This window comes from Kogia breviceps, chromosome 8 (genome assembly GCF_026419965.1).
Source record: "Kogia breviceps isolate mKogBre1 chromosome 8, mKogBre1 haplotype 1, whole genome shotgun sequence".
In the NCBI taxonomy this organism is placed as follows: Eukaryota; Metazoa; Chordata; class Mammalia; order Artiodactyla; family Physeteridae; genus Kogia; species Kogia breviceps.
In genome coordinates, this window is record NC_081317.1 from 88,898,671 (window position 1) to 88,911,787 (window position 13,117).

General features: G+C 44.0%; 1 protein-coding gene across 1 annotated transcript; it reads right to left on the minus strand.

The window, feature by feature from the left end:
- Positions 1-5,739: 5,739 nt before the first annotated feature.
- Positions 5,740-6,771, minus strand: LOC131760843 (olfactory receptor 2S2-like). The gene is given in 3 exon segments (XM_059070935.1): positions 5,740-6,147; positions 6,149-6,459; positions 6,462-6,771. Coding segments are annotated over 3 exon segments (1,029 nt in total).
- Positions 6,772-13,117: the final 6,346 nt, after the last annotated feature.

Here is a 13,117-nt window from a genome sequence, read left to right on the forward strand (position 1 = left end):
CAAGTCCCTTTTTCCTCCTCCAGCCTTCCACTCTCCCTCTAGCGCCCCCTATGGGCAGCACCTATAGGGAGCCAGCTGGCAAAGCAGAAATGTGGTTTGGAATCCCAGCCCAGTAACATAAAACTGAATAGTATAGAAGGATAGCTTTGGAGCTGAGAGATAATAGCTTAATAATTAGCACATTGACTTTATCACATATTAAGTGACCATATATATTTGGGTCTATTTCTAGACTCTATTCTGTTCCAATGATCTATTTATTTCTCCACTAGTACCAAACTTAAAAGAAAAATTACTGTACTTTTACATACATTTTGATATCTAGTAGGACTAATTTCCCCTTGTTGGTCTTTTTCCAAATACTTCTGGCTGTTTTGACATGTTTTTCTATATGTATTATATTACATATAATATATAGTTTATTTCTGTGTGAATTAGAGTTAGCTTGTTAGTGACTGGGATTGCACTGAATTTCTGTATTAATTTCGGGAACTTGAGAAGTTTACACTGGAAAGATTTCTTATCTGAGTTATATTTTTCAATTTATTCAATATTCCTTTGAATTCTTTCAATAGAGTATTATGCTTTTATTCATGTAAGTATTGTGGGTTCTTAACTTTATTCTTAGGTAGTCCCACCCTCAAATTCATTGCTAATATAGACGAATTCTTTTTCCCCCATAATATTTCCTCCTGGATGCTGTTTGTATGAAAAACTTGATTTTTGCTTGTTAATTTCATAACCAACTTCTTCATTGAATTCTCCTATTTTTTAAAAAAATTAATTTACTTACATTTAAAAAACTTTTGGCTGCATTGGGTCTTCGTTGCTGTGCATGGGTTTTCTGTAGTTGCGACGAGCGGGGGCTACTCTTCGTTGTGGTGCGTGGACTTCTCATTACGATGGCTTCTGTTGTTGCAGAGCACAGGCTCAAGGTGCACAGGCTTCAGTAGTCGTGGCTCGTGGGCTGTAGAGCGCAGGCTCAGCAGTTGTGGCGCACCAGATTAGTTGCTCTGCGGCATGTGGGATCTTCCCGAACCAGGGCTCAAACCTGTGTCCCCTGCATTGGCAGGCGGATCCTTAACCACTGCGCCACCAGGGAAGTCCCGAATTCTCCTATTTTAGAAAAATTGCTTTTCAATCGATTTTCCTGTTTCATCGAGGTATAAAATTATTAGTATATAAGTTATCAATAATAATAAAATTATTCCCCACTTTCTTCTATTTTCACTCTATATTTCTTTCTCTTCTCTAATTCAATGGTTGGTATTAACAGAACAGTGTTAAATTGTAATGGGTTTGATCTACTGATTCATCATTAAGCATGTTGCAGACTTTTAAAATTAGAGACATTTTAATTTTGTTAAAGAACATACCTGTTCCTATTTTATTAGAAGTTTTATAAAACTCAGAATTAGATTTGTTAAACTCTAAAAAATAACTTTGGGGGAACTATTGAAATGGTTATTTTTTCCTCCTTTGACCTGTGAATGTGATGAATTATCCCAGTAGGTATCCTTACATTTTTCCACCTTTACATTTTAAAAGTAAATCCACTTGGACATTGGTTTATCCACTTGGACATTATTTTAATGTATTACTGAATTCTATTATATATGTATAATACCTATAATATATGTATATACACAGACACATACATTTGTGAGATGGGTCTCTGGTTTTCTCAGTTGTACCTTCTTTGTCATGTTTTTCATGTTTCAGTATCATTGTTATGCTGGCTTGGTTAAAGGAATCTGGAAGATATCTTTCTCACTGTATGCTCTGAAATAATTTAAACAGTATTAAAACCTTTTATTTAATAGCATTCACCTGTGAAACTCCCCAGGCCTAGAACATCTTCAGGTGGTCAGTCTTTGACAATTTCGGAGCACAGGCTCTGGACACGCAGGCTCAGCGGCCATGGCTCATGCGGCATGTGGGATCTTCCCAGACCGGGGCACGAACCCGTGTCCCCTGCATCAGCAGGCGGATTCTCAACCACTGCGCCACCAGGGAATACCGGTTGGTGTTTTAAGATTGTCTAAATCTTAAATGGTTAATTGGGTAATTTATTTTTTCTTAGAATATAATCTTTCCCCAGATTCTCACATTTATTTCTGAGAGTAGAGCAAAAATATGCTTTTACAATGTTTAATTTTCTTGGCTACAGTGGCATGCGTCATAATTGAGTTGGGTGGTCCATCCGGACTGGGGGACCCCTGGGGGTGGAGATGAAGGGCAGGCTGAGCAGGTGGAACCCACCTCCCTCCACTGTCTCCCACCTCCATTCTGCCCCCAGCCCTGCCCTGCTTCCGCCAAAGCAGATCCACTTTATATTTGAAGTTTCAGCTTAAAGATTTCATTGGGGATTTGGTCACTAAAATAAAAGCCTGAAACAGCACAGATCCAGAACTGTAAAGTTGAAATAATACATTTGTTTGAATAAGTATAATAATATGATAGTATTCCTGTCCCCCCAAAGAATTTATCCATTCTAGTCATTTTCATTTGGGGGATTTTAGGAATGAGTTCCTATATTGTACGATGTCATATCAAAGACTGATGACCTAAGTCAGTGAAAAATTTCCTCAGTTTGCTTGTCTCTTCTTGTTTCTGTTAATACATCTTGTTCTTTTTGAAAGCATCGGCTAGAATAAAGGTGACTGACATTTTAGGCAAGAAATGTGAAGTTGGAGTAGGGTTAGACATTGTTCCTAGAGAAAACAATTTATGTGATTTCTAATTTAACAGTTACATCAGGATCATGTAGTTTGTAATATAAAAGGATACAACTGCCATTAGAGGAAAAGAAAGTAGAGGACAGCCTACTAAGAAGGTAGACTTGTTCTCAGTGTTTCTCAACGTCAGTCTGACCTTAGTTACCCTGGGGAAATAGAGTTAGCTTAGCAGTGTTATTATTCCCAAGGTATTTTCAGAAATATCACATCCTTTCTATTGCCGGAATAAACGAGATGATGCTGTAGACACAGTTTGGTACCTCCAGTTGGGTAATGTTGGGTGATTTTGGCACAGGAGGAAGGGCTGGGGCTGTTTGGGCTGGAGGGGAATAGCCTCGGGAAGAACTATTTTCATATGTCAGAGGGAAAGGGATTAGGTGCATTTCATGTAGAGGCACAAAGCTGAATTAGGACGGGAAGGTAGAGGCTACAGGAAGATATATTTTTGTATAATTCAAGGAAGAATTTGCTAGTAGGGCTGAATGAAACAGCTAGAATCTGAAAGGATTGAATTCTTCGTCACTGGAGGTGTCCAAGCAGATGCTGGATGACTGGCGTCAGGGATATTGGAGAGGAACTCCATGCATCATGTAGCTCTGGTTGAACAAGAAGACCTCTGAAGCCTCATCTAAGGATATGTTGCACGGCTCCACAAGTGTCTGAAGTTCGCCTAAATTACCACTAGATGTCACTCTCGTATGTTTGCAATAGCAAGATTTTTTTAAAAAATAGGTTTATTATTTATTTATTTATTTTTGGCCACATTGGGTCTTCATTCCTGCTCTTCATTGCTGCATTGGGTCTTCAAAGCTGTGGGCTTTCTCTAGTTGCGGCGAGCTGGGCTTACTCTTTGTTGCAGTGTGCGGGCTTCTCATTGCAGTGGCTTCTCTTGTTGCAAGCATAGGCTCTACACGCACTGGCTTAAGTAGTTGTGGCACGCGGGCTCAGTAGTTGTGGCTCGTGGGCTCTGGAGCGCAGGCTCAGTAGTTGTGGTGCACGGGCTTAGTTGCTCCATGGCATGTGGGATCTTCCCAGACCAGAGCTTGAACCCATGTCCCCTGCATTGGCAGGCAGATTCTTAACCACTGCGCCACCAGGGAAGTCCTCTTTCTTTCTTTCTTTTTTTTTTTCTGGTGCAAAGTAGAAATCAGGAACATGACTGATTAACCGAAGACAGTGAAATTTTATTAACAAAATGTGCATCCCTGTCTTATACAGTTCATTTTTAAAAAATACTTATTTATTTATTTATGGCTGTGTTGGGTCTTTGTTTCTGTGTGAGGGCTCTCTCCAGTTGTGGCAAGCGGGGGCCACTCTTCATCGCGGTGCACGGGTCTCTCACCATCGCGGCCTCTCCCACTGCGGAGCACAGGCTCCAGACGCGCAGGCTCAGCATTTGTGGCTCACGGGCCCAGCCGCTCCGCGGCACGTGGGATCCTCCCAGACCAGGGCTTGAACCCGTGTCTGCTGCACCGGCAGGCAGATTCTCAACCACTGCGCCACCAGGGAAGCCCTACAATTCATTTTTAATAAATATAAGAAAACTTAAATATCACTTGAAGCAAAAATTTCCAAGATCTACTATATTCTCAAAATTGGATTCCTTTTCTAAATTCTCTTTTAGTTTTCCAGTATTCTCAGAATTTAATATAACTTGCCATAAAACCGCTTCTGTTCATCCACTGCCATCTCGAATGTCTCATCCATCTTTTGTATCTATTGTTCTAGATAGGAACTACATCTTGCTCTCTTCCACATGGCACATTAGCACTGTGAGGCACTCATAATAATACTTCTAGCAATATCTTACATTTCTATGTTGCTTACTGTTTACAGAGGACTTATTTATAGTGTCTTATCTAATCCACATAAAATAAAGTGGTTAGGTTTTTAAAATATGAAGAAATAAGCTGAGAGATGTTAAGCAACCTGCCCAAGGTCATAAGTAAGAAAATGCTTCCCAGTTTTATTGTGCTCAACTATGGAGGCTCAGAAAATGCTACAGACTTTATGTCTCTTGGACATTTGCAGTGTACATTAGTATATTAAAGGCTCTGAGAATTCCTGGCAACTTTAACCCCCCACCCCAAAGTCTTCAAACATATTTAACCACTATCTATTTCTTTCTTTAGCTATCTACCTGTCATCTTTTTTTTTTTTCAGAATGCGAGTTATTATGTAACAGAATACTAACTTTTCTATTGGGAATTGCTATAAGTGATGAATATCAAATTCAAACCCTATATTCCTTCTTCAATTTAATTTGATTGACTAGCAGTGTTTCAAAATGTGCAGTGCATCAAGAAAAATATGGTCTCAATTTTCTCATAGATAAAAAAGAAATTTATTTAATCAAAATAGGTTATTCTTACCCAGAGTCTTTCTATGTGGCAAATTTTGTCTCTTCTGAGTATTTCAGGCAAACTCAGTCTTTTTTTTTTTTTTTTTGCGTTACGCGGGCCTCTCACCGCTGCAGCCTCTCCCGTTGCGGAGCACAGGCTCCGGACGCGCAGGCTCAGCAGCCATGGCTCACGGGCCCAGCTGTTCCGCGGCATGCGGGATCCTCTCGGACCGGGGCACGAACCCGTGTCCCCTGCATCGGCAGGCGGACTCGCAACCACTGCGCCACCAGGGAAGCCCCAAACTCAGTCTTATATACAGAAGTCCAAGATGAAAATGTCCACTTCCTCCTTGTTCCTCTGACTCTCCCTGTGATTCCAGCAGGAGTGGCAAAGCTGCTGTGAGAGCCATCTTACCTCTCTGAACTAACTCTGCAGTTTAGGCACAACACGGGCCCTTAGGCTTGCTCTAATGGTCCCTGTCTCCTTGGTTTTAACATGTTTTCAGAATGTCTTCATCATTCAATTAGAGGATTTATTGTCTGGCATCTGTTGAATGTCAGACATGTAGCCAAAACTCAGGAAATACACTCTGAAAAGTTAAACATTCCCTGAAAATGGACTTAAGAGCAAGAGATCTTTCCAGTTAAGTTGACTTGGCTTTAGAATGGCAGCTGTAATGATTGAAGTCCTTTCTTCCATGGAGATGAGAACCACAGAAGACTCCTCCTACAACACTGACTGAAGGATTTCTGACTCACCAGTTTCCTCACAGCGGCCTTCACGTCCTTGTTTCTCAGGCTGTAGATGATGGGGTTGAGCATGGGGGTCACCACCCCATAGAAGAGGGAGGTGAGCTTGTCTGCAATGTTCTGTTTGTCTGCCCCCAGGGGGTCCTTAGGCTTGGTCTTCCCATACATGAAAAGTAAGGTCCCATAGAATATTATCACCACAGTGAGATGGGCAGAGCAGGTGGAGAAGGCCTTTTTCCTCCCCTCAGCTGAGGGGGTCCTCAGGATGGTAGCAATGATGAAGACATAAGAGGCAGAAATGAACAGAACTGGGACCCCCCACGAAGATCACATTGGCCACAGCCATGCTGATCACATTGATGGAGATGTCAGCACAGGCCAACTTCAGGACAGCCAGGATCCCACAGGTGAAGTTGTTGATGATGTTGTCCCCACAGAGGGGCAACTGAATTGCCAAGGATGTGTGTACCAGAGAAGCAACACCACCAATAGCCCAGGAGCTGGCAGCCATGGGCACATAGGCAGCCTTGCTCATGACCACAGGGTATCTAAGGGGGTTGCAGATGGCCAGGTAGCGGTCAAACGCCATCATGCTCAGGAGCACACACTCTGTCCCTGCCATGGAAAGGAGAGGAACATCTGCACGGCACAGGTGGAGAAAGAGATGGTTTTCTGGGGGGCCAGGAAGCCATCCAGGACCAGAGAGACTGAGGAGGTTGTGTAGCAGATGTCCAGGAAGGAGAGGTTCCTCAGGAAGAAGTACACGGGCTTGTGTAGGTGGGAGTCAAGGATGGTCACCAGGATGAGGACCCCATTGCCCAGCAGGGTCACCAGGTACATGATCAGGATGAGCACAAAGAATGTTTTCTCCAGTCTTGGGTGGGCTGAGAGGCCCAGGAGAATTAACCCCACCAGGGGGGAGGTCTGACTAGCTTTTTCCATGTGATATCCCCTCTGTCATCAGCAAATTGCAAAAGTAGCACCTCAGGCTTTCTTGAAAAGAGTCCCAGGCATCTGGTATGCGGTCACTCCTGCTGTGTAATAGGAGAGCATATGTGTGTTAGAGAAAAACAACTGAAGGAGACAGCAGGGTGTCCTCAGCTCTTACATGAGAGAAGGTCAGAGTCGGAGCAGAGCTTACAACGGGCCAGCATTGGGCGAGGGCCTCAAGTAGTCTAGGTGTGTGAGGGGTTTTTCCGAAGTTGCTACATCCTCTCATTGTCCATAAAAGCAACTGAGACCTCGAGAGGGAAGTGACCTGTCAAGTCTTCTAAGTTGGTGACAGAGACAGGACTTGACCCCAGCGGACCTGATGCCCAGTCAAGGAGAGATTTTCCTCCGCATTATGACTAGCGGCTGGAAAATCCTATGAATGATTTCTCTTTAATGTAAATGTATAGACATTTCATTTAATCTGAGTTTTCTTAGATTCTCAGGGAGGAAAATCCCCAAGCTGATCCAATTCTTAGAACCAGTAAATTTTAAAGCCTCTTTAAATTTTGACTACAAAACTTGTATAAAATGTCAATCCACTTCTAGACAGAGACAAGCCCAGGTAAAGACAACCATACAGAGGATGACTTCTCCAGTCTGCCTACCATAAATGACACAGACTTGATGTTGTCAGCATTGGAATCTGCCTATTTTAATACAGATTGATAGCAATATATGGGGAGCTTCCTATATGGGGAGGAACTTTATGAAGTCAACACAAGGATTGATTGGAGTGATTGAACACACACTATGGGCTGACAACTGTGCAGCTTACTAGCCAGTTAACTCAGTGATCAGTAACCATATGAACTACACATACCAGATAGTAGGCTGTACAGCATTAACTTCTAACCTCATCTCCCTGGAATATTGGTGAACTTCTTAGCCAGAGGTAACTAAGAAATGTTTTTCCTTTGTCCTTTTATGCTATATTTTATTCTTGTGTAATATTCTGGCTTTCTGACCCAATCCTTGGGTTCTGTACAAGCAGCTAGCTTATAGGGAGACCTATATGCCTTTGTGTAGAGGATTTCTGGTCTCTTAGCTGCAATTGCTGACTCTAAATTCAGAATCCTCGTTGATAATATTTCTCTAGCTCCTTCTTAATTGCAGTGGGTGAGTGTGTAGGAGTGGGGGCATGGTGGAAGATGAGTGGTAAATATTAAGGAGCATCTACTCTGTGCCACACTCTTTGAAACACCCCAAGAAGGAGATACTGTCATTCAAGGTTTATAGATGAAGTAACCAAAGCTCAGAGGAGTGGAAGATTTTCTCTCTGGGGTTGAATGACAGATTGGGGTTGAATGATTTTCTCTCTGGGGTTGAATGACAGATTGGGGTTGAATGATTTTCTCTCTGGGGTTGGATGGCAGACTCCAATTCTGAGTTCTTTCCATCAAATAGTTGCCTTGATGTCTTGGTGCACAGATTTTTGAAAGCTCCTGTCTCTCCAATACCAGAGACAGACAATCCTGTCTCTCCAATATACCAAAAATATATACTCTTTGATCCATCTCTTTGTTCAGCATGCCTTTGCTTCACTCATGGTGGAAGAGTTTATGTCAGATGTGTTGTCAGGCGGTTCAGCTCCTGCCCTGAATTGAATCCAGTGTTTCTCAACCTCAGCACTATTGACATTTGGGGCTGGATAATTCTTTGTTGTGAGGGGCTGTCCTGTGCATTGTGGGATGTTTAGCAGCAGCATCCCTGGCCTCCACCCACCAGTTGCTAGTAGCACCCACTCTCTGAGTTGTAACAGCTAAAAATGTCTACAGACATTGCTAAATGTTTTGGGGAGGAGAGGGGTGTGCAGAGTTGCACCCAGCAGAGAGCCATTGACCTAATCCAGGAGACGGCTCCCCCATTATGCAATTACGGGTTTCATTGTATTTCCTGTGCAAGCCTATTACCCTCCCCCCAGTCCCTCAGCACATGAGGATGTTTCTGTTTGCTCGAGGCAGGTCCACTCTGTGTGCCCCGCCATGAACTTCTGCCCCAACTTATCTCACATTCCTCCCAGTGTCTCTCCCAGCTCTTCCAGTAAATGAAAAGTAAACATTATGGTCAGTGTCACAAACAAAATTTGATAGCGACAAGGACATGCTGTGCTGGCAGAAGGCAAGGAAAGTGGCTTCTGTTAGAGAAGCCGTTGTGTCCACTCCCAGCAGACAAATCTGTGCACACAAAAAGTCCTGCCCATGACCAATGTGGTGTGTGCGTGAGTGATACACAGGATTTGACCTACGTGAGAGCTGCATCTATGGAAATCTTAGTGCCTGTCACCTGGGAGATGCTGCATAAAAGTTGGTTCAATCGGGATGAACTGAGCAACTAGGAAGACCTTGCACACCGAGACCGGAGCTGTGGGACCCGCCCCTGCCCATGACATGGGTCTTCTCTGTGGCTTGAGCGAGTCCCTTCTCCTCCTGAGGTCTCAGTTTCCCCATGTGCATCCTGAGAAGGCTGAATCAGGTGCTTCCCTGGGCATCCCAACTCTGTTGTGGACTATCCCGTGCTGGGAGCAGTCTTTGGTAAAGGTGGCTGCCCACTCCTTCGGGTGTGGTGTGTGTGTGCGTGTGTGCGTGTGCGTGTGCGTGTGTGTGTGTAGGGGGAGATAAAGTAGGGCTGTGTCAGGCTTTGGAGGGGTCTCAGGATGGAAGAAAACAAAGAGCTCTGACTCATACAGCCCAGTGAGAGGAGGGAGAGGAGGCCAGCCTGGAGAGCAGGGAGAGGAATGGAAGCTTTCACCTTTGTGGGGCTGTATGTGCAGGTGTGGCTCCTTGGCTTGTCCCGAGGACCTGGCCTGGCTAGTGGTCCCACCCCTACCTGTCTCTGGAGCCAGCAGGTAGCTGAGGAGTGGAGGCAGCTCAGTGTAGTCAAAAAGCCCCTTACATGTTCATACAGCCTTTCTGAGGAGCTGGTTGCCTAGAAAAAGTAAAAACCTGAAAAACCTGCATACCCGTCACCTTAGCACTTCCACCTCTGGGAAATAATTCTACAGAATCAATGAGAGTAGAGGGCCAATGTCTCACAGTAAAGGCTTTTACGTAGCAATATTTGCAAGTGAAAATAGGAAACAAAATAACTGTCCACCAAGAAATGCCTAAGTAAATTATTCCATTTCATATAATGGAACATAAATTACATATATATGTTTAATATATGATTAAAATTATATTTGTGATTTTTTACACCATAATATTATTCCACTATAATGGTAAATGAAAAGGGAGAATACAAAAGTTTACACACTGTTATCTCAATTAGGTAAACGATATGTGTGGATTAAAGTTACTGGAAGGAGGGCTTCCCTGGTGACACAGTGGTTGAGAGTCTGCCTGCCGATGCAGGGAGCCACGGGTTCATGCCCTGGTCCGGGAAGATCCCACATGCCGCGGAGCGGCTGGCCTGTGAGCCATGGCCGCTGAGCCTGTGCGTCCGGAGCCTGTGCTCCGCAACGGGAGAGGCCACAACAGTGAGAGGCCCACGCACCGCAAAAAAAAAAAAAAAAAAAAGTTACTGGAAGGAAATTATAGCAAAATCAGTAGGGGAGGGATTCCTCTTTGTACCTCTTCAGTATTACCCCATTTTCTATTAATACAATGGGCACAAGTTACTTGGTATTCAGGGGGAAAAAAATCTTAGTAATTATGAAAGGAAAGTGAGAAAAACAGAAAGAACCAGCCATAGACTGGAAACCAGATGGACCAGGCTCGGGTCTGCTGACCCTCTGACCCTGAAGAAGACCATCGGGAATCCCATCGACTCCCTCCCTGGGTTCCTGTGAGGAGGGAGCCAGCAAGGGCAGGGCAGGGGCTTGGAAAGTGGAGAGCCCTGGAGAGCCTGATGGACACCTAGCACTTCCTCTCAGCTGCTCCTCCCTGCTCCAGCACCAGCTGCGGGAAGGTTTCTCAGAGCAGAGGCAGGGGAGGGGAAAGTGCATCTTTGGGAAATGCTCTGCAGAAGGCATGGCCAACCACCTCTGTCCCAGTCACAGCCCAGCTCTCCCCACCTGTGTCCTGCTTGTGGCCGCCTCTCTGAGTCTCCTGATCCCAGACACAATTCTCAACTCCTCACTGCACCCCAGGACCAGACCCTAGATGCCAGGGAAAGACCCAGACACTCCCCTGCCTGACTTCCTTTACCTCTGAGACCCGCTTTCTTCTTTTTCTCCCTGAATCCTTGTGGGAACTTTAGGCTCTGGTGGGTGTTTCTCTCATATCCTTCCTCCCAGCTGTGTTGGCTGAGCCCTAGGTATTTCAGTTACAGACTCTTCCTGTACAGGACCTGTCATCCTTGTCTGAGGCTGAGGAATCCCAAGGGTCTGTTTTTCCCAGCAGTGAAGGGAGTCCTGAAGCTGCAGCTGTGGACTCCTACAGGGACCCTGCTAGTCCCAGAAGCAATTTAAACTTTGGAATGTCAAGTGTGCACAGGGTGCTGGGGCTCAGCATACTTGGGGGCTCCACATTCCCGCCGTCCATTGCAGTTAGAGGCGGTGACCGGGACATGGCCAACTGGAGATGGAGAGGCGGGCACAGCAGATGCAAGCTTCCTCCTGAGCCTTCCCCAGGGTCTCAGAGAAGCCAGTGCTTGCTTTAGGGGCCAAGCACCTTGTCCCCAAGGTGAAGGCCTAGACACCCAGAATGGGGAGGCAGACAGATATCTAACAGCAGCAGCTACTGCAGAATTAACTACATTCATTGAGCTCCCTCATGTGCCCGTCACTGTGACAAACACTTTACACACATTATGTAAGTTCAGTAAAATCCAGCAATGCATGTATGTTAAGTATCTACTTCCAGTCTTCCCTGGGAGGTTGTATTTATTATTGCCCTATTTTTTTATTTGAGAGAACAGACTTTAAAAAGTTAAGCGATTGGGCTTCCCTGGTGGCGCAGTGGTTGAGAGTCCGCCTGCCGATGCAGGGGACACGGGTTCATGCCCCAGTCCGGGAAGATCCCACGTGCCGCAGAGCGGCTGGGCCCGTGAGCCATGGCCGCTGAGCCTGCGGGTCCGGAGCCTGTGCTCCGCAACGGGAGAGACCACAACAGTGAGAGGCCCGCATACTGCCAAAAAAAAAAAAAAAAAAAAAAAAGTTAAGCGATTTACCAAAGACATCTTGTGAACAGCAGAGCTGGGATTTCAATCTCAATACATCTAATTCTCTTTATCATTATTGATATCACCATCATCATCATCATCGTCGTCATCACTGTTATTTAGTAGGTATTTCTTGTACTTGGAACAACATTTATAAGGTATAGAAGGTATAATAAAATTAAGCCTCTGTCTCCAGTTACCCAGTTCTTCTCCCTGGAGGCAAACAATATTAGCAATTTCTTGTATGCTTTTTCTTCAGTGGTGTTCCATGCATAATGTTAAGTAAAAAAGGCAAGATAGTAAGACATTGTGTATTTGTGCTAAATTTGTCTCCAAAATAAAGTTAGCACAAATACACACTATCTTACTGTCCTGCTTTTCCTCACTTAGCAAGATACCTTGGAGATATATACTTTGAAAAAAACATATGTAGTACTGCTTCATTCTTTTAAATGTCTGCATATATTCCATTGTAAATATACATAATCATTTAATTAACCAGTCTGATATTGAAGGACATTTAGATTTTTCAGTGCTTTCCAATCTTATGCTATTACAATCAGTGCTACAACAAACATCCTTGCATTATTTATAATTTAGCACATGTGGTAAAAATATATGTTTTACGTACATTTGTAATTTTTATGGATATTGCCAAATTTACAAGGTCTTATCAGTATATGAGAATGTATGTTTTCCCATACTCTGTCAACATAATATGTTGGTCTTGAGACTTTTTGGTCTTTGCCAAACTGATAGTTGAGAAGTGACATCTCATTGCAGTATTTAAAACTTTTGGTATTTAAAATAATTAAGGGCTTCCCTGGTGGCGCAGTGGTTGAGATCTGCCTGCCAATGCAGGGGACATGGGTTTGTGCCCAGGTCCGGGAAGATCCCACTTGCTGCGGAGCAGCTGGGCCCGTGAGCCATGGCCGCTGAGCTTAAGCGTCCGGAGCCTGTGCTCTGCAACGGGAGAGGCCACAACAGTGAGAGGCCCGCGTACCACAAAAAAGTAAATAAATAAATAAATAAAATAAAATAATTTAAAATGTGAAATATAGCACATATATGTAAAAGCATATGAAAGTATATAAAACACATATTTTAAATTTAAAGAATAATAAAGCAATTGCCACCTAATTTAAGGAGTAGAACAATGCCACATTGCCAGCACCTTGAAATCTTCCTGGGTATT